This window comes from Molothrus ater, chromosome 20, assembly GCF_012460135.2.
Source record: "Molothrus ater isolate BHLD 08-10-18 breed brown headed cowbird chromosome 20, BPBGC_Mater_1.1, whole genome shotgun sequence".
Taxonomy (NCBI): Eukaryota; Metazoa; Chordata; class Aves; order Passeriformes; family Icteridae; genus Molothrus; species Molothrus ater.
This window is the reverse complement of record NC_050497.2, coordinates 7,659,681-7,681,435: the sequence shown is the minus strand read 5'-3', so window position 1 is coordinate 7,681,435 and position 21,755 is coordinate 7,659,681. Positions and strand designations below refer to the sequence as shown.

Sequence of the window (21,755 nt, the reverse complement as noted above, 5' to 3'; positions counted from 1 at the left end):
CCACCCCTGGCACTCTTTACATGACTTAGACGGCAACAGCAGCCCGGGTGAGTTCGAGGGGAAAGCCTCTGGGTTGTGCCATGGTTTCTTCTGTTTTATTTCCTAGGGAAGAGCAGCAGTGCAAGTATGTACCCCAAAACCCTCTGGGAACAGTTTATCCATCCCATATGTGTCCACGGTTCCTGAGCTCCCCTTCCTTCTGTGCTTGCTTTTTGTGTTGCATTAATTCCAGAGGAAGGCTGCATCTCTCTCACAGAGCCTGGAGGACTCACTGGCCTGAGGGATTCCTCAGATGTGGCATGAGCTCTCTATAAATTCCAAACACTTATTTTCCCTAAGATTTCATGGCATTCTTGGAAGTCTGGGCTTTGAGTAGAGTGGAATGCCTTTAGAGGAAATATTACATCTCCTAGCTGAGGTCTGGCTGGAGTTTCTTTTTTACTTTTTTTACTTTTTATTCTATAGGGCTGTTACACTGATCCTGTGTTTCACCTCAAGCAGGAAACAAAACATTTATGGAAAAGGGGCTATGATTTAAAAATATGATGCAGTGGCCAAAGCTGTCAGAAGTTAAAGCATTACTTCCAACTGCCCTCTGCTAATGACTTCCATCCTTTTTTTCCAGGAACAGTGACATTCAAAGTGCCTGGCAAGGGGCTTCCAGACTATTGGAAGTCTTGGTTACAGAGAGAGAAACCCCTCCTGAAAATAGCTTTCTTAGGGGAGCTCTGTTCCAGTGTAAACCAGAATGGACTGTTCAGTTCTCATCTATACCAGTTCAAATCCCTATCAGCCCTGTGCAATGCCCAGATAGTAGAGGGTAGAATATGCTCCATTTCCTTCCACATTGTGTTCTCTTACTCTTAGCAGTGTTCCACAGCATTAAGTATCCAAACTACAACACTTTTTTTCATGTTATTATTGCTTCCCTCCAAAAAAAAACCCTTGTCTTTATTGGGCATTTTCATCCTTGGCTCTTGTAACTTCAACTTTTATCTCCCTCCTTCGAGCCACAGCTTTTCCCCGCTCATCTTTGTAATCTGACATTGTGATTTGTTCACTTGTGTGCTTGTTTTTCTCCTCAAAGAAGATTTGCTGAATCATTGGGGAGGAGGCAAGAGCTGTAGAAGCAGCTGGTGGGCAGTGATAAAACCAGGGCCACATCCAGCCTTGAGGGTTTGCAAGTGACAGCCCTTCAGTTGAAGGCCTGAGTCACATTCCCTTCTGAGCTAAGATTGCTGGGCACTTGGGGATTGAGGAAGAGAGGATGAGGAGGTGGCACCCCCAAAGCAGAAATTATTGTTCCTGCTGACTACAAAGTTTGTGTTGTATCTTCTGCAAAATTAATAATGATGCTGTGAGAAAACTTGCAGGCTGGGGGCTAAATGGATGTTGTGCCCCTTTGAAATCCTTAGGCACCATGAGCTATTGAAATGCAAAGTATTATCAATCCTGCTGAGTTCTCCACCACCACAGCTGTGGCACTGTGCAGCAGGCACAGGAACATGGCTCTCTGACTTTCCAGCTGTTTCCTTGCACTCCAAGGTAACCTGAGAAACCTCAGCTGTCTCATGCACACTCAGTCTGAAACCCAAGGTCTTCTGCCCTGTCAGCTCTGCCTTTAAGACACCAGAAAATGAGTTTTGTGCATCTGAGTTACTTATGCATCTCATAAGTATCATTCAGAAATAAAGTCTTACCAATAGTACATGATACTTTTCCTAAGAAAAGAGTTTTAACTTGGGATGTTCTACTTAGTTTTAATACTTCAAGGAGGTAAGATAAAATTGGTTTACAAACAAGACTGCAAGTCTGGCTCACCTGAGTTCCATTTCTTGTCCTACTCAAATTTGGGCAAATATTTTAAGGTGAGAAATGCAGGTTGGCAGATTCCAATGCAGAGCTTTGATGCTTTATGGGGTTTTTCATGATGCCACTCCAGTTCATTGCTGTGCATGTGCAGGTTCTACCTTGCTCTTATCTGCAGATTTTGAAGCTGCTACAGGCTGGATCTAAATAAGGAGCTGGGGTAGGGATGTCTGACTGACACACTGCTACACCATGTCCATACTCTCAGGATGGGGCCCTCTCAGGAACAGGAAAGCTCTGTCATCTCCAACTTCCCCTTCCTCAACTGAGACAAGAGATAACTTCTACTTTATAAAGAGAAAAAACCAGTGAACTTGACCACTGCTAAAAATCCCACTAAAGCTCCTAATATAGATGAGCCTGGGATGTAAGATAAAGTCCCATGGCTTTAAAATTATTCAAGAGGAAGGCAGAATCAATGGAGATGGGTTTTCAAACCCCTTGTTCTTCATCAGGAAGCCTTGAACATCAGAGTTGTGTTGGCTGGTGCTGAATGTGGCTGTTGGAGCTTGCTGAGGAGCCCTTGATGCACAGAGGAATTAAATGGCTTAGAGGCTGTTCATGACCTGGAGAACTGCAGATTATGGGCTGGAGAAGAATCAGCTGTGAGAAACTCAGCCTGAGAGTGGTGCAGAAACCACAGGGCTGTGACTCAGCTGGTGCAACTTCAGATGCCTACAGATACTGGGCTCCCTCTCTTCAGGGAGAGAAGTAGGTGCATACAAGGCAGGGCTTCAGCCCTGGTTTAGATGTGTGCTTAAAGAGAGAAAAATAATTTCCTAGGTATGTTTCTTATCAAAAAAGGGAGCCTTTGAGTCACCAGGTCACAGCAGAGATCTCCTGACCTCCTGCTGAAGGTTTCCTGCCTTATTTCCCATGGAGAGCAGGGGACAGCCAGGCAGCCAGGGATGAGCACATCCTTCCAACACAGGGGCAGGGCTTGCATCTCAGCAAAATCCCCAGATGCAGGCAGGACCCAAGACACCAGCCTGAACCAAAGGTAGTGGGACACAGGATGAGGGCTGTCCATATGGTCTGGATGAGCACTCACCTGATAACAGCATGGTCTGGCAGGCTAAAGAACCTTGTTAAAGCTGCAGGTGTGACACTGGTTCATCCTGCACGACCCAGCTCCATCAGGGAAACCAAGCAGAGGATCTCTCATCCCCCTCCCTGTCAGAGCTGAGGTGTTTGCACAGGGGGCTTGCACAGGTCCAGGGGAGCTCATCCAAACACAGGAGGGTGTCCCTGGTATGATCTTCAGTGGATTGATTTGGTTATTGCTGCCCTAGGAGAAGATGTGAAGGGGTATTTGCTGGATCTTGCTTTTTCAGCTCAAATGGGAATGGTCAGGATTTTCCCCCTTCTATTCACTCAGGGGTTTTTACTGTTTTTCAGAGACAGAGCAATTATCTGGACACCAAACCTTAGTGACTGCTGGAACTGTGAAGTGGGTGATCCCCCTCCCAAACCTCAGGGGAGGCAGCACAGGGAGAAGCTGCTCTGGGCACTGAACAGGAGCAGCTCACTCAGTAAGCATCAGAACTGTTTGTTGTAAATCTGACTCTCACACTCAGCAATGCCCTAAGAAAACCTTCCCCATGCACTCCCTCAGGTCCCAAATTTCACATTTGCAGCTCCCAGGCTGCACTTACCCAGGTTATTTGCATGGATGAGGGGCTGCCTGGTGCCTGGGTGGCAAAAGGCTGACAGGCCTTTCCTGCCAATCTGTCTGTTGTTCAGATGAAGTGGTTGGAAAGTGCTCACTCTCCAGTTCCCTCTTTGGCTCAGGCACTCTGATAAGGCCTGGGCTGTCCTATCTTGCCCTGGGAGCTGTTCCTCCTCCCTAACAGGCTCCTTTCCCTGGCTGACAGTTAGCAGCCGGCAGTGCTTGATAAACTTATCAGACCAAAGCTGAGCTCAGTGCACGCTCAGCTCCTCCCCAGCCCCAGATTTCCCCATTCCTGAGGACTCTCTGCTCTCTGCCTGCCTTGCTGGCTGGTGCAGTGAACACAGATCCCCCTTGGGCCCACAGGTCAAAATCAGCCCAAGGACCAGATTGAGGAGTGCTCAGATTGAAGCAGCACATTCAAAGTGAGGGCACTGAGTGGGATGTTCACAGCTCATATCCAGCTTTGCCTCTCTCCCTGCAATATTATTCACAAGTCAAAATGCTCCTGTCTGGTTTATCCTCCCTGTGTTGCTGCTCACCCTGTTCCTCTGCTGGTTTTGAGTTTAGTGGGTTCAATGCAGGGTCTCTGTGCCTGCCTGCAGGATTGCTGAGCCAGCCTTGGAGCAAGGGTGCTCTGCTGGATTCAGTTCCTATCACTGGTTATTGCTGCCACAGTTGGGCGTTCCAGCCCAGATCAAGGCTCCATTGTGTGAGGTGCTGGATGTGGCAGATAAGGAGGAGCAGTCTCATTCCTGACTATCTTTCTGTTGAAATAAACAAGTGGAATGAAGGGGAGAGGGAGAATGATTATCCTTCTCTCACAGATGGGGTGAAGATCTTCTGAGAGCTTCACAGTGTGCTGAGCAACTTCAGAAATCCAGCACTCAAGTCTTGCCAAGGTCATGCAGGAAATGTGTGGCAGATCTTAAGTCTCAGTTTAAAGTTGCAGCCTTAAGATGAGTGTGTGTCCATGGTGACTGTTAGTTTTAAGATGGTGGGCCAGGAATTCTGCAGAGATCTGTGTTCTCTTACCTCTCATCCAGCACAGAGATTCACTATCCCTGAATAATTTCTGTGTGGCTGTTCTGGGTTGCCTCCTCTGAGTGGATCTGCTATTCCAGGTGAAAAGGGGCAGGGGGGAAATCTCTGTTTTGTGATCAGATTAAATGTTTAAAAACTGGTTTGTGATGTACTTTCTTTTTATTATTCTGTAGCAGCACTGCAGGATGAGCTCCATATCCAGTCCCATGTTAGGCCCTTAACTGCAAGCAGGAATCTTTTCCCTGTGCAAGGAAATGTGTATGCAGCTATTTCTGGGAGATTGCCCCACACCTTCAAGTTTCCTTTTGTGTTCTGTGCTGATGGGCTGGATTTAAACTGCTGCTGTGTCTCCATCACCTGAGACTGGGGAGCAACCTGCTGTGAGGACAGGGGACTCTGCTCTTATCTTTTTTTTTCACTGAAAATCCTTTCTTGTGATGTCTAAGGTGGGAAGTGGATGCAGCAAATAATTTTAACCAGCAGAACCTGCACCCAACTTGAGTCTAATTCTTCCTGTCCTTCCTCTCAGTTCTGTTTAGGGCTTCCTTAACAATTGCCAACACAAGAAAGCTTCAGGATCTTGCCTCCTCCAGGACTGCACTCTGTGAAGTTATTACAACCTGAAGATAAGTTCCAGCCTAATGCTGTGCTGGCTGGGAACACCCCTCTGCTTCCTGCAGGTGTCCCCTGGCTCTGTCCTCATTAGGGAGACAGATTCATCCTGTGTCCAAACTGAAATCCACCCTTAATCACAGCTCTCCGGGGCTGCTGCTCTCAGTGCCTCAAGGCTGTCTGGAAGACACAGAGGCACCTCTCTCCTCCTGACAATGCCCGGGGTTAGTGCTTTGCATGTCCCTCATTTGTTAAACAAAACAGCCCAGAGACCAGGATTTATTTTTCCCTGGCAATAAAGGGAAGAAGTTGTGAAGGGGACTGGGGAAGTACAGGATACAGAGCAGGCTCAAAGAGAGACAAAAACAATCAGCTCTTTCTTCAGCCACAGAGATGAGTTGAGATTTTGCTTTTTGCTATCTGTTTCCTTGACTGACTGACCAGAATGTTTGTGATGCAAGGGGAGGTGGTGAGAAAGGGGCTGGACCAGAGTGATCAGAATTGAGGAGGATTTGCATGTTTGGAGAGCAAGGCCAGGTGTGTTTGGAGTTGGTGACAGCCATGGCCTGGTCCTGAGGGGTGCTGAGCATCCTTGGGTGCCTGTGGTGCAGATTCAGCAGCTCCAAGGACCAGGGCAGCCCATGGCTGGTGCTGTGCTGGGAGAGAAGAGGGGGCACTGGGGCTCTGCTTTGTTTTTCCTTTGGGCTGCTGGCATCCACAGGCCTCAAGCCATGCCAGGGGTTGGGCATTAGGTGATTTTTAAAGTGGCAACTCATTACTCAAGGGGAAGAAACTGTAGTATCTTAGTGAAAAACATGGCAAGTTAATTCCCTGTCCTCTCCTCCCTTTTGTCACCTCCTGTCTGTGGCTCACTGGTGCCTTTGCCAGTGCCCCCCCTGCACTGCCTGAGCCTGTGGGGATGGGTCAGGCTGGACCCCCTGCCCTGCTCTGGCCACAGCTGTGCTCTCCAGAGCTCTGCAGCACTGCCTGCAGCCACCCCAGTGTGCTCCTCCCCTCACTGCCCATCCAGCCAAAGCCAGCCCTGGATCTCCTGGGAGATTGTTAAGATTGCTAAGTGTTAACAACTCCAGTTCTCTCCTGGCACTGCCTCCTCCAGGGTAGCTGCTCTTCAGCAATGTCTAGGCTCGGTAACCCACCCTGGAGTGCTGAGGAAACAGCAGACAGGACTGGGGTGATATGTGCTGTGTTTGGGAGGGAGAAGCTGTAGGAGCACACAGGAGAGAAGATCCCAGCTGTCCATTGAAGGTTTTAGCTCCTCTGTACCTTGGAAATCAAGGACAGGAATGAAAATCTAATGGGCACAGCAGCTCTTCTTCACGAGGCTCAGAAGAACCAGCTGTTGGGTTTGGTTTTGTGAGGGGTCACAGGCACTCTCCCAATTGATGTGTGCCAGCACTTGACTCCAAATGGCCAAAATTGGGAAGCTTTACATGAATCGGTCACCTCTGCTGTTCCCAAGGAAGTCTGTGCTGGTGTGCCTCTGTGGTTTGGGGCTGGAGGGTTTTGCTCCTGAGCAGTCCAGATGCTAACACCCTGTTTGAATATTTCTGTTTGCAGATTAGTGGAGGACAAGGGGAATAACAAACACAGTTTGCATTTTGGGCAGTAATTTTAATAAGCTGAAGTGACTTTACCTTGAGCAAGGCTTGTGCATGTGTGGGTGTTCACAGGTGTGTGTGGGGCTGGGGAGCAGTTCCATCACAGGTTATGCACCTTCCCCAGAATGGCTCAGGGAAGGACAGCAGGGATTTTTGGGGGCTTTGGCACTGTCTGTTGGACAGACATTCCATGTACCTGGTGTGCCCTCCTGCTCTGCAGAGCTGGCTCTGCACCAATCTGTCTCCAGGATGAAATCTCTCTAATGGGTGCCCTTTCCTGCATGTGAATTTCCATCTTTATTCCCATTCAAACCATAAAGAGCAATTCTAGACTCCTTTTGCACCCCATCCCCACTGACTGTGTCCCCAGAGTCAGGTGTGAGCCATTCTTTAAATGAGTGTTTTGAACATGAAATACACTGTGTTAACCCAGTTACTAAGAAGGAACAGATTTATCAGATAAATCCCAGCAGGCCTGTACATGTCACTGTCTGGTATAGTGCAATAAAAATATCCATTAGAATAAGTATAAATACATATTTACAGTGTACAAGTAAAGCCAGGAGTACAGACTCTGGGTTTGAGCTTCCATGTACATATTAATGACTTACAGCTTAGGCACAGCATAAAAGGGACAAGAACATTTTAGGTCTTAATAGAATAAGTTGGGATTTACAGCAGCAGAACTGAGGACAGTTTTCTCCTGGTAATACATGAATTTTCCACTTGGATCATTTTTTCTTTGCCCACGATGGGCACTCCTTCATAGGCCTCTGGAGTGAAATGGCCCCAGCCTGTTCCCAGGGTAATTCCCACTGGTGTCATTGTCCAAGGCTGTGTGTTCAGGGATGCAGTTATGGAGTGAGCCACGTGCTGCTACAATGCCCCAATTAACTGAAAACAATTGTCTGTGTTATAATTATGTTATAATAATACTTTGTCCTTCCTGTTAAGAACTCAGGGGACTCCACAAACCTGAGTGAATGGCCCCGCTCCACCAGGAGGGGTGGAAAAACAAAAGCCCAGTGCAGTGCCTTGCCAAAGGTTATAGAGAGAGAATTTGGCAGAGCTTGGAGGGAAACTGGTTCTTTACTTGCTCCAGTGCTTTGCTTCAACCCCTAGACCTGGCAAAAGGAGGAAATACCACTGCTGTCTTTGTATAATACTTGTGAGGTACTTGCATGCTCTGCCAACATGTACAGGCTCAGTCACTTCCTCCTTGAGGAGAGTGCCTGGCAAGCAGAATCCTGACCCTTGACATCCATATCCAGGGTCACTCCTGCCCAGGCAGTGACTCAGGATTGCTCAGGACAGCTCTAAGCTGGCATGTGCAGCATGCAGGGAACCATTGTGGGACATACCAGCCCTGATTCCAAGACTCTCCCATTGTACCAAGACATGGGGATCATTAGCTCCTGCCTGGTGCTGTGGTCTGGCTCTTCCTGGAGCCTGCTTGGGATCTCTGCAGCATGGTGTGTCTGAGGAATGTATTTAGAGACCCCTGTTATCTGCTAGGGATAGGAGCTGTTTCTTCAGTATTTTCCTCCCACTCCAAGCTAAAAATACAGCACAGTTAACTTGTCATTTGATCACAGTAAATGCTCTGCTGAAAGAAATTACTTTAAGGTGTCTGTTGGCAGAATTTATGGCCTGGGCAAGTCTCTGCAGAAGGCCTGTCCAGGTTGAACACAGCTGACTGAATGCAATCTATTTGCATGCCCTGGGTTTATCTTCCCAACCATCAGAGCAGAACATGGTTACAGCACCAGCTTTGTACAGATTGTTGCTGCCACCAGCCCAGGAGTCCCCTCCTCCCAGCTGGGCAGCCTGACAAACTGGATCCTGCTCCTGGTGTAAAGCCAGAGTAACAGTGACCTTGGAGGAATTCCTCTGGATTTACACTTGAGCAGATCTGGGTTGGTACCTGTTGCAATCAAAAGTGAAAGCTCCCACAGGTTTCTTCTGGATGTGCAAGGCCCTGTGGTGCATCAAAGCCAATGCACGATTTGGCCATTCCCCAGGGGAACACAGGACACCATGGGAGCTTTATGAGCTGGATGGAGGTGCTGGGGACAGTCTTGAAGGTGGAGCTCCAGGAGAGACCCCTCACTTGAGGCTGTGCTGGGTCTCGCGGTGCCTGCGCAGATCCACCTTGCGCTGGAAGCCCTTGGCACAGAGCTCACAGCTGAAGGGTTTGAAGCCTGTGTGCTTGCGGCTGTGGGTGATCAGGTTGGAGCTCTGGCTGAAGGCTTTGCCACACACCTGGCATTTGTGGGGCTTCTCCCCTGCAGGGCACAGAAAATGGTAAAAAAAACCCCACTTTGTTTAACAGGTGAACCAAGAGAGATAGAAATGCATTTTAGCAAAGTCAGACCTGCTTGGGCATCAGAGTGCTGCCAGCCCAGCTCTCCTGGTGATGTGTCTGGATTGAGATCCAGAAGAACCAGGGACACTCCTCACAGGCTGGCCAATAACCACCTCCTTGTCAGGCAGATGTGCTCCAGCCTCCTGCTGTCTCACCCCACGTGGAATAATGACTTTGCAGTGCCTCTGCACACTTATCCCCAGTCTAATACCTCTGTGTCTGGGGTCTGGGTGTGTACATCAGCTCTAATTTTGGTTTTCTCATGGAATATTTGGTTTCTCACCTGTGTGGATGTAGGTGTGCTTCTTCATGTCTGACTTCTGGTGGAAGCGCTTCCCGCAGTACTGGCAGGGGTAGGGCCGCGTGTCCGAGTGGATCAGCAGGTGAGTGGAGAGGGTGGAGGAACGTTTGAATGTCTTCCCACACATCTTGCACTCAAAGCTTCTTTCCTGTTGGGGAAGGAAAATCATGGGATGTCTGAGGCTGCAAGACATGTGACAGAGCTTGAAGAGTGATGAGAATTGTAGATTTGATAAGCAAATCTCCTTGGCTCGTGGACTGATAATGCTGGGTGCAGCACAAAGGGAACGCAGGGAGGGTTAATTATGGAAATGGATCACATCTTGTGATCCCAGCTCCTGCACCCTTTAGCAGGAGGTGAGGCACAGAAGAGCGAGTAGCAACGATCCTCCCTTGCCTTCCAAGGAATTCTGAAGGGCAGGCTGAGATTTGTGAGACCAAGAGCTATGGCCTGTGGTTTTCAGAGCTCCTGTCCTTGTCACTGCGAGCCACAGGAAAAGCATCGCGTTTGTAACCTAGGAAGTGTCACTTCCTCTGTAATGGGTTAAGCAAGAGGTGAGGTCCGGAGCTGGTTCTCTGGAACCATGCCACCCACCTGGGAGTGGATGTTGGTGTGCTGCTCCAGGCTCACAGCGTGCCCAAAGGTTTTGCCACACACTTCACAAGCAAAGGGACGGGTCCCGCTGTGAGACCTTCGGACATGGACCTCCAGTCCATGGGGAGTGGAGAACACCTGCAAAACAAAATCCCTGTGATTTTCTGACACGAGGTGGCTGCATCTCCATCTCTGTTTTCAATTCCTTCTCTTTATTTAATTCTCCCCTCTGTGAAAGCTCATGTGAACTGCAGCATTCCCACTGCCTTGTTCTCCTGACTGCAGGCCCTGTTCTGAGGCACACTTTGGTGTGCCCAAATGAAGAATGGGTTTCATACTTCATGTGTGCCATGAAAAGGCCCTCCCCATCCCAGAGGCTCTCATCCAACACACACCTTGTTGCACTTCACACAGTGGAAGGTCTCCATGTCTGAGGAATAATGCAGGCTGTAATCCAGGGGGGGCTCGGTGCTGGGCAGGAGGTGGCTCCCATAGAGGCTCACAGGGTGCTCCAGCAGGGCTGACTGCATGCTGGAAGACATCTGCTGGTAGCTGTATGGCATGTGGAAAGCATCCCAGGAAAAGCCAGCTTTGTAGAAGGTTGGGGTGCTCTCTGTGTTAGTGCAGTCCTTGATCTGCAGCCCTGGCATGGCCATCTCTGAGTTTGCAAAGGAGAGGGAGAGGGGGGTGTCACACCATTGCCTGAAGTTGGGCACCTGTTAAAAAGTTCCCCATCTTGCCTGACCTCGGGAGTTGCAGTTGGTAAATTCTCCTTGATTCAAATCCTCATTCCCCAGGTAAAGTTCCCATCATGACTTTGATTTCAGTCTGAGGAAATTTTATGGCACAGAATGCCATGGAAATTTTCTGGCTAAGGGAATACTGAGCCCCCTGCTCGCCCTCCTTGATGAGGTGTTTGAACAAATATCCTGTGGGCACCTGCCTTAACCCACATAGCACAGAGCTGCATTAATGTGGGGAGGTTCATTCACTGGGGATAACAGCACAATCCTTCATTCTTCCTGGTACAGACCAGAATTGTAAAGGGAAATACAGAATGCTCCTGATGAGCTCTGCCTGTGGCAAGTTTGACCATAGATGTCAAAATAAAAGCTCTCATTTACTGAAAATCTGGGTCCAGTTTTAGGGGCTCCATAACCAGCTCAGCCCTGACCTCTTCTGCAATTGGGGTTTTGGGTAGCCAACCTTGAGCTGAAGGGCCTGGCAGCATCCTGCTCAGGTACTGCACAGGGACACTCTCTTCTTTCAGTTCAGGTGGGTCCTTTTCTTGTTTTGGAACCACACATCCCAGGCCCTGTTTCTTGATGTCCTCTGGTGTCCTGTCTCCTGTGGCTGTAAAGAGCAGTGTCACACTTATGTCACAGTTATGTCACTCTTGCTGCTACCAGAAGAGTCTGTTTAGGTGAGTTTTGCACTCATGTGTGAACTCCTGCCTGGACTCAGCAGCCCATGCTCAATTCCCTAAGGAAGTGCAGAATGATGCAATCAGCATTCAAGGTCTGCCCATTGCTGAGGAAGGGAAATTCCAAGCAGGATGAGATAGGCAAGGCAGAGGGGGGCAGGATGAGATGATAGAATCCTTGATACCTGATACAGTTAGAGAAAATCAACCCTAGAATTGTGTCTGTAAGAATAATTTCCCTATTTAAAACCATTTCCATTTGTGTGGGTAACTAACAATCACTAACTTATTAACCTCCCCACCCTCTCCTGAGAGAGCTGGGTATTGTTAACTTGGATTTATGGACAGCCAAGTGGGGAAGCAGAGGGGGGAGGCAAGTCCTTATGCACTGAGCCTCGTCTCCTCCCATACTCCCATTTATTTTTCCGTGCTTGTCCCAGCCTTTAAAGACACCGACCAACCCTTGCTAAACTTTGTACTAAGAATCTAAAGTCTTAAAATGCTGGACAGAGGTCCAACATGTGTATCCTTTCTGCTGGAGATGGGATAGACCTGATGAAGGACAGTATTTATCTCTTGTCAAAACCTGCCACTGCAACAGAGACACAACAAATGGCTGAAGGATGATGGCAGGAATGGAAATTAAAATGTTACCTCCTTTCTTTTTTATCAAACTTATCTCAGGGCTAGACTCTAATTTGATAGCCAGGGCTAGAACAAAGGGTAAACTGATCCTAAATTTGAATAAAGAAAATTTGAATGGTGCCTGAAGGAAGGAGATAATTACCCTGGCCTTGCCACTGCTTGATGGCTGTGGGAGAGCAGGAGCAGGAGCAGAGGGAGCACAGCAGGGATGGCAGAGCTGTGTTGAGTGGTGTTAACAACAGGCAGAGATGGTAACACACAAGGTAGAGAAGATGCAGTCCAGAGGGAATGTGGGCAGTGAACACAGGAAACCAGAGGTGGAGGTGGCAGGGTTGTGAATTTGTAGAACACTAACAACCCATTGCAAGCTCTTTTCCCAGCTATAAGTGGCCTGAAGTTGGTCATTTTTCCCAAATGTGACCAACTCCACACAGCATCTTACAGCTCAAATCTCCCCAGCAACCCAGCAGGAAGCAAAGGGAGGATCAGAATGGATTTGGTGCAGAGAAAGGACACACAGTAAGGGATCAGCTTGCCCTTACACTGACATCCCTGTGTGGAAGCCCTTGGATGCTCCTTAGCTCACTCATCCCGCTCCCTTAGCTGCCTCCTGAATGATTGATTTGCCTTGGTGTGTTCCTACAAGCCCAGGGGATGGACAGACTCACCAGTGAAGGCAGAGGGGACTGGACCCCAGGGGAGTACTGGCAGGTCATCTTCCACACAGCGGGGCTGGTGATAGGTGTGAGCCTTTTTGCTCTTCACCAAAAAGGAACGTGGCATCTTCCATTCACCTTCTGGGATGAAACAAAGAAAAACACCAGCTAAACCTCTGTGGCTTGGGGAGTAAATTCCCACTTCTTTCAGATTAAGTGCACTCTGTAAAAATCCCACTTCACAACCTACCCCAGGCTGAGGCAAAGGATTACAGAAAAAGAAACAGGGACAGGCTTAACCTGAGATCTGAGTTACAGACCAAAACTGTCTGTGGCAAGCATGTTGGAAGCCAGGACCTGTCTCTTGCAGTCCTGCTCTGACTTGTCATTTTTTCATTTCTGATCTTCTCCTCCCTGGCAGGACAGAGGGAACCACAGGTTAGAGATCCCCACTGGAGAAAGTCTGAGCATTTGTGCTGCATCTGCAAGGGCCCTGTCCCAAGCCATGGCCTGGGCTCTACTGTGAAATTATTATATAAACAATAATGATAGAAACTATACCAATAATAGGGGAAAGACAGGGAGATCCCTGCAGAATGGTGTGTGGAGGGTTTCCCTCTAGCTTGAGCAGTTGGAGTTCTGGCTGACAAACAAGAGAGCAGAGGCAGAGCAGGAGGGCTGGCTGAGAAGTCACCTTTTGGACCCAACTCAAATACTGCAGACCGTTGAAAAGGCGGGTTAGGGACAAACATAAAATGCTGAAATTTAATCATACCAAATTCTCTTGCAATGAATGTGTTATCTCTGCTACCCAGAACCCAGCCCACCCTGTGCCCACTCCCTGGGGCTGGTAACTGCTCTGATGGAGGCAGGGTGGCAACAGGACTCAATGTTGTGAGCACTAATATCAGCTGGTGCTTTATTTGCATGTGTATTTGCATTTTCCCTTGTAATTGTTTGGGATAGAGGCACTAAAAACAAATCTTGCTATATTTCATTTGAAAAGTCAGCATTTAAGTCCTGACTCTCTGTTGACTGGAAACTGTTATTAAATTTTGTTCCTTCCTGAGAGCAGTTCAGTGGAACTTATTTATTTACTAAAGAAAAATCCCCCCAAATCCATAAAGTTTGCACCTGTTAAGCAGGAATGATGTGAAATGTCTGCCTAAGGACAGAGCAGTCCTGAAATCCCAAACAGGCAGGGATGGAAAGGTCTGTTCCCCAGAGATCAGAAGTGCCTGTGCTGCCCCTTCATGCTAAATATAATTACAGAGCCCAGTGGTGTTTTGTTTAAAGGTCTGAGGGTGACATTTACAGAGGTGCCTGCAGCTGTGGGGTTGCCACAGCCAGGTCTGCTGGGGACAGGGGGATTGCCAGGGTGCCCCCAGCCCAGGTGCCTTTGGATATGCTGCTGTCTTTTTAAATCTGGTCCAGGATTCCCACTGTTCCATCTATGAATTCAGGGATAACTCTTGTTGGCTCTAACAATCTTTTTCTTCTGAAATGACTCACCTGTTTTTCTTCATCTTTTTCCAAGAAATTTACGTCTAGCTTGAGATGAATAATAGAAAACTGAGGACAAGAGCAGACTTGTAATTTAATTTTAGAAAAAGGACGGAACAGCACTGAGGAGGGACCATAAGCAGGCCCTTGAGGGAAGGGTCACTGAAGCACACATTACTGCTTTTTGCTCTCCTGGAACTCTCTAATGAGGTTTATTCAAAGATCTGTAAAGAGTCCCTGCCCAGTGAAAAGCTGCAGGCACAGAAATAGCTCCAGCTCAAAGACAAGGCTGTTCTGCAGTGGGTTATGACCCTTCAGCAGCTCTGCTCAGCCCCTGTCCCTCCCATTCCAGCAGCACTGCTGAGCTCCTGGTCAGTCCCAGCTGAGCCACCTGTGCACTGACCCAACCCTGCACTATACACCCGCCCCAAGTTAAAGTGCTGCCTCAAACTCTTTAAACCTGGAATTTCCACTCTTGTCACAGGGGTTTTCCCATGTGGTGGGGCAGCACTGTGTCCACAATGAGGGAATTCACACCAGGAAACTTCGGACATCAGATTCCTCTGCCCGAATTAACCAGCTCCTGGTTTCCCTGGGCTTCCTCCACGGTGGAGGAGCTGCGGCAGTGGGGAGAGCCTGCATCCAGCTGTGCCTGCTGGAACAGCCACTCTCCCTGCCCTCAGGCTGGAGAACCTGCAGAATCCTGTGGCAGCAGCTGGGCAGCTCAGCCAGGTGAATCAGATGGGAGATGCGTGGTTTAAGCGATCCAGCAAAGTTTTATGCCAAGTGCAGACAGCACTAAATACAGCCCCTCTTTTCCAGTGGTGCCTGAAAGCAGATGTCCATGAAGAAAAAGAATCTTTCTGGATGTGCTTGCCCCAGGCTGTGTAAAAGTCAAATTTGGTGCAGTATCCTGAGTGCTGATAACGACTGAGCACAACCATCCTCAATGGACTGAACGTTGCAAAAGGAAGTCACCTTCCCCCACCCCATTTTACAGAAAAAAAAGGAACTGGGAGCCCAAAGCAGAGTTAATTAACAACTGCACTGGACTGGCTTTGTGATTCACACAACCAGGCTAGAGGAAAGCTACAAGCAGAGATTGTGGGAGGAAAAAGGACTGTTCTTCCTCGAAACTCCAGATTATCTGTAGCAAGAGATCTGCAGCTCCTAATGGCTTACTGTATTTCTCAGGAAAAGCAGAGCTGTGGACCCTGCCACCAGCTACATTTTAGAGTTATTGAAGCTTCTGACAGAATTTAGCTTCAACCTTTTGCTGAAAATTAAACTTTCTTTTTTTTGCTCATTTCAGCCCCTGTGGCAGCTGTTTCTACCTGGACTGGTGGTAAGTGCACAAGGGAATTTATTGCTTGGGCAGGAGTGCCCATTCAAAATTGAAGTGTTCTGGCATTTTTATTAATTCAATATAGGATATAAAACCAGCAGGTGGCTAAAATTGGCATTCTTATTAGCCTGCCATTCATGCAGCTGTATAATAATGTTCTAATGTGCCTCGAGAAAAAGACAGCGGCAGCCAAGGGAAAAAAAGCAGCTTCACTATTTTGGGTACCTCACCTGAAGCACTTTAGAAGGGGTTTCTTTCACCAGTTATAAATTCCCCAGTCAGATCTGAAAGCAGATCCAGCATTTGCATGTTCAAATTCAAAGTTCCTCCACCCTCAGCAACACTTTTGGATGATTTTGCAGAGTATCCCAGGTAAAACTCTAATGGGACATTGAAACATTGCAAGTGGGCTTGTTTTTTAGTTTGGGGGTGGCTTCTGACTCCAGGATCCTCATTTTTCTGGATCCCGTGTTCCTCATGAAGCCCTCACTCACTTCACTGCACAACAGCTCTCAGTTCCCAAACCCACAGCACTGGTCCTTGATGTAATTTAGAGGAAATTCAAACTCTCAGTGAATTAGGTTATGGAGCCTTTGGTGGGGACAGTGTTTGCAGGATTGTGCCACGCTGAACCCAATTTGCAGTGAAAGCTCCATTCTAAAGCTGACTTGCATTTTCCTCTAAATTCAAGTAATTCTGTTTTCAGATTTCCAAGGTTAATTGTAGAGATTAAATGCTTTTTCTTGCTACATTCAGTGAAACATTAAATTTTAACTGGCATTAGAAGACTAGAACTCACTAGTAGTACATTACACCACATCTTCACATAAGTTGATGAGCATACAAAGTTTTAGGCCAAAAAGCACTTTTTCCTTTCCATTGTTTAATTGATATTATTTATATTTATATCCTAATATTGCCCTTTTTGTGCTTTTTTTCTTTCTTTTTCTTTTTTTCTGGAAAAAGTGAAGCTTCCAAAAATAAAGAATAGTTTCTCTTTCAAAAGATTACATTTTAGAAGAAAAAAAGTGCAAAGTAGAACACAATGTGTCTGTGGTTTAAGAACCCAAACAAAATAAAATAAGAGGTTTTATGGACTCTTGACTCTTTAAATATAAAATCAAATTTGAAAGAATTTCAGCTCTTTACAACAAAATTAATAATTTCTTCACTAGTCCACCGTTGCAAAATCAAATGTACTTGGGGCAAGTAATTTAAACACCACCTTTTATTGGAAAAATTAACAGGACATTTTTAATTCTTGTGGTAAGACTGGATAAATGGACATTGTGGCAGGGGCAGCAAATTATGGTGGAAATTTTGTCAAAGAAGTGGAACAGAAATGCTGGTATAGCTGCAACATCCAGAACAAAACATATTTAGACATTAATTGCAGCACTTGTTCTCTGGAAAGCTCACATAGCTCCCTGAGATGTTGGGAATGCCACTGGCTTAAGGAAACTTTGCCTTAGGGTTCCATGGATGGAATTATACAATGCAATCTCCCAAATTCCAGATCTCCTTAAAGTACAGATGCAATTTCAATGTGAACTTGCAAACCATTAATGTTTTGGATCAATCTTGTGATATGAGAAGTGCCTATAAATAGCTAATTCCATATGCTAAAAAATTGTTAGATTAATCAGCCTATACTCAAAAAGGGTGGAAAAATAATCAAAGATGAACTCAAAGCAAAAATCCTGAATGGGAGAGGAATTGTCATCTACAAAAAGTGGCACAGGTGATGGCAGCAGAGGTGTGCTGCTCTCTGAATGTAAAGGTCTGGCCCTATAAAAGAGCAAATAAAAGGAAAAACAGTCTTCCCTCTCCTCAATGGCAAAGTAAAAAACTCCACAGCTCCTGGGACACAGGTACCTGAGACCATTGTCACATCTCTCATATTTTGTTCTATTACTATTTTCACCTTTAAAAGTGAAGCACATGGCATATAATTCCAAAAGGTTCAATTCAAATGAGTCAGGTGAACTATTACCACAAAGGAGCCCTCAGGACAAGTGGCTTAGGCAATGGAATATATTACATATTTGCAGATATGAGCAAAGAAGAAGGAGGAGGAAAAAAGCTTAGAAAAACATATCAGAAAAAGGAGAAAACCAATGCAGTTAAAAGTGTTTAAAAGAATAAATCAATCACCTGTTTGAGGGACTTTGCTTTACTGGATTTACCTTGAAATCTCCCCAGACAAGCGAGACGTCGTCCTCTCTCGGGACTCCTCTTCCACTTTTTCACTTGGTCGCAGTCAGTTGAAATAGATACTTCTCCTTTTTTCTCTCTGTTTTTTTTTTCCCCTGTTCCCCTCCCTGATTTTTCAATCAGATTATTTGTGTCAAAATCTGGCGGTGAAGAAACAGCCAATAAGAGGCAGAGCCCAGAAAGTATTTGCTTATCAAAACTTCCCAGGACTTTGACAACTTGAAGAGAATTCACGATGCCCAGCTTGAAGCCCTGGGGGCAGCACCCTTCACTTTTGGGGGCAGCTTTGCCTTCTGCAGGAATACTCCTCTGTCATATTGACAAAAAGCATGACACAGGAAATAATGTACTGAGCAGGCATTTGTTATTTTGTCTTTCAGTTAAAAAAAAAAAATTAAAAAAGCCCTTAAGAAACCTGTATTTTTACAGACATTCATCCCCGCATCATATCTCTCACAAACAGACACACCATCTGTCTCACACACACACACACACTCACATACTTGGGGCTCATAAACAAAACCATCAAGCACATGTGCACAGAATTATTTTATTCCAGAATGGATCTTTTATCTCTCCTATTTCCAAGGAAAAACGAATAAATACTTGCATGGTACAACTGAAGAAGATGCGTGTTAATCACCCTTCATTTTCCCAGGCATATGTGTGTGCAATCCACACATATTTTAGGCATTGCTCTATCTATATACAGCTGTATACAGGGTATAAATATAGATTTAAGAAAGCTCATTAAGCAAGCTCATTAACAACAGCTTTGCAAAAAGCTCTTCAAGAGCAATAATAAGAATTTGCACTTCTATCGCTTGCTTTCAAAAAAGGTTTGAGAACGGGTTTGCAAATGTGGAATAATTGAGTGTCAAAGTAATGGCCCAGTGGAAGGAGGGAGGATGGAGCAGGGGCAGAGTGACTGTGCCCAGGTTGTTCTCTAGCATGGCTGGGAACAGGAGCTGGAGTTTTTTCTTTTAAAATCCTTGGGCATCACTCTTATTTGGAAACAAACAAGGAGAGCCGAAATCCCCAAATATTGGGAGAGAGAGAATGGGAATAATTCCTTGATTCCACCTATGCTCTAGTTATTCTCTATTCTCACAACCCTCCTGGCTGTGCAGGTGCACAGTGGCATGAGCTGTGTGTGCCCTCAGATGTCCCCTCTCTGTGCATGGGGGAACTGAGAGTGCAGAGATGCCTTCCAAGGAATTCATCAGCGGTAAAGTGTAAAGCAGCCGTTGTGTGCTGAGTACTGGACTGCCACCAGCAGGAAAACTCCTCTGGAGATGGAGTTTCCTGCTCCCTGTGAGCTTCCAAATGCATTTCACTGCTTCCTACAGCTCTGCTGGGTCCCTTTTCCTGCTGCAGCCCGGGGTGGGGAACACCAGGAACGAACAACCTTTGTTCTGCGCCGGGCTCAGCGGGAGGCTGGGGCTTCCCTGGCGGAGCAGATCCAGGGACACTCGGGGCTGAGAGCAGAGGGATTCTGCACCAGCCACAGCAGGACCTGCTGTCCCCAGTGCTGTGCCTGTGCCAGCCACGGTGGCATTGCCCCATGGCACCGGCCGGGCTGTGCAATGAGACTGATGCAACTCGAGATAGGAGCGTGGATTTCACCCGCATTGAGAAAGATTCAGATTTTGATCTTAACCCATCTGTCATAATACTGAGCATAATTAATTCTCGTTGTTTAGAGAAGTGAACAATCCCTTTTCCCCGCTCCCTCCTCCCCTCCATATTTATCTAGGCGAGTTTTGCATGAAAGAAACGTTCCCAAGGCATTGTGCTGGGGAGCTGATTTGCATCCTCTTAAACACAGGCATTTGAGGGATTACATTTCCCGCTACCAAAACAAGCATTGTAACAGAAACTCAAAATGTACATTGCAGCTTCAGGGTTTCGTATGAAGACAGTTACAGGAATTAAACAAAACAGGAAAATGACAAGCTGCTGAAAAGGACTGAGATGTAATTTTACCAAACATTGGAGCTGGCTTCTGGCAGCACCCCTGAGCACAGACTTCCCATTGACACAAAGTGCAGATGGGTGCAGAATGTGCCTCTTAAACTCGAGACAGTCCAAGTAAGTCAACCACACAAAAAAGAAACCCTAGAAAAGTAGTTGTGTCAAAATATTTAAGGTCCCTTCCAGGCCACTCTAAGATTCTCTGTTCAGTAAAACCTCCCAGCCAGCAGATTTCAGAGGGCTGTGGAAAAGGAGGCTGCCTCCATCTCCAGTGTCAGTAACAGCTGGAGCAGCTCTTCTGCCTCCCCATCTCCCTCACACGGCCAGATGTAAGTGCAGACAGACTGATCCCTGAGCTAACAGCACAGAAACTCTCATTCAGCACCAAGGTCACCACACTGCGAAGCCTGAAGGGACATGGGGACACTGCTGGGCTTTCTCCAGCTCTCACCCACTCCTTCTCCCTTTATTTGATTTCAGGGATTCCTGTGGAGCAAAAAGCTGCAGGATGGGAGTGCAGTCAGCTTGGCTTGTTGTGTTCACTGGATTTCTGTCTATGGCTTCTGTTCATCTCTCCACTGAAAAGCATCATCAAAAGGTGACTTACACAAGCTGAATTATAAACCCAGAGAGCTGGAGGTGCAGTTGGAGCTGGGAGAACCTTTGAGCTGACCCCGTGTGGTCATTCTTATTTTATGTTCTTCCTGTTGATATCATTTTCCCCGTTCTCTCTTATTCAGGCTCAGCAGAGAGGGGAGAGCCACAGAGAGCTTATCTGGGCTCCCAGAGGCTTGTCCTGGCCCTGACCCACACAGGCCACAGAGGATGTAGAGAGCCCTGCTCGCACACAAGGACAGTTTAATTCTGTGTGGAATTAAATTCTGTGTGCTGCTGTGAGTGCTCACTATGTGGCACATGCTCCAGTGCACCCTAAGTAAATAGATTTTTAAGTGTACATCTCAGTAATAATAACAGGTTAATTACAACATAACACGTCCTTTTTAGTGCAGTTGTTTCTCCTTTCAAATCCAGCAGCAAACCCCTGCTATAGCATCCATGTTTTCTTTGTCAATTTGACTGTTACAGCAATTAAGTCCCAGTAAAATAACATGACTAATTGCTTCCAGCTCTTTTCTGAAGTTCATCTTAATTTCCACTCTTTCTGTGGCAGATTAAACAAACATGTCTTCTGCACATCAAGAAAAAAAAAAAAAAAAACTACCATCACTCCGTCCAGACCATAATAAATATTAATTGCCAGGCACAAGGCAGGACTAGATTAAAAATATGCTGGCTCCAAGCAACTCTTATCTCATCATGAAGCAGGACGACCCATTGCAGGTGCAGCAGGAAGGAACTATCTCAGTCCTGCAGGGATCAGAGCTGGGAAACACAAAAACTGCTGCAGAAGTTAAAAACCAACCGATCCCTCTCAGATGGGGCTCTAATCTGGTGGGTTTTTTTCTTTCACCTCGTTTCCACCTTGCAAATGTAATGCCTGTGGTTCCTGCAGGGCTCTGGGGACAATTCACGGAGACTCCAGAGTCAGACCGAGCACCCTCGGTGTGTCCCTGGCAGAGCTGCTCCTCCTTGGAGAGGGAAAAACATTGAGATCCCACCAGCCTGGGGAATAAAATGCCGAGTGTTAAACCTGTTGCACTGGCACACCAAACCGAAGGCTGGAGATCCTTCCCCGGGATGATTTCCTTTCTTCCACAGGGAAAACTTAACCTTTATCTGCAAGGATGGGATGTTTGTGTCCTATGTTGCTGCATTCTAGGGGGGGAAAAAACAGAAAACAAAAACAAAGACAGAATCCTTGTGCACGGTTTGGATGACTAAGTCCTGAGGGATCCAAAACCAGGAGAACGAAACGAGCTTTGCACGCTCATCAATTAAAATCAATGAGATTTGGGGCGCGT

The 21,755-nt window shown here is 46.8% G+C and overlaps 1 protein-coding gene across 1 annotated transcript; it reads right to left on the bottom strand.

Annotated features, from left to right (window-relative positions):
* Positions 1-8,887: 8,887 nt before the first annotated feature.
* Positions 8,888-12,955, bottom strand: GFI1B (growth factor independent 1B transcriptional repressor). Its single transcript, XM_036394122.2, has 6 exons — positions 12,810-12,955; positions 11,280-11,426; positions 10,469-10,731; positions 10,074-10,211; positions 9,462-9,627; positions 8,888-9,098 (listed from the first exon to the last, which is right to left on the bottom strand). The coding sequence occupies exons 1-6, from the start codon at positions 12,922-12,924 to the stop codon at positions 8,920-8,922; spliced, it is 1,008 nt and encodes a 335-aa protein (XP_036250015.1). The 5' UTR covers positions 12,925-12,955; the 3' UTR covers positions 8,888-8,919.
* Between the last annotated feature and the right edge of the window lie 8,800 nt (positions 12,956-21,755).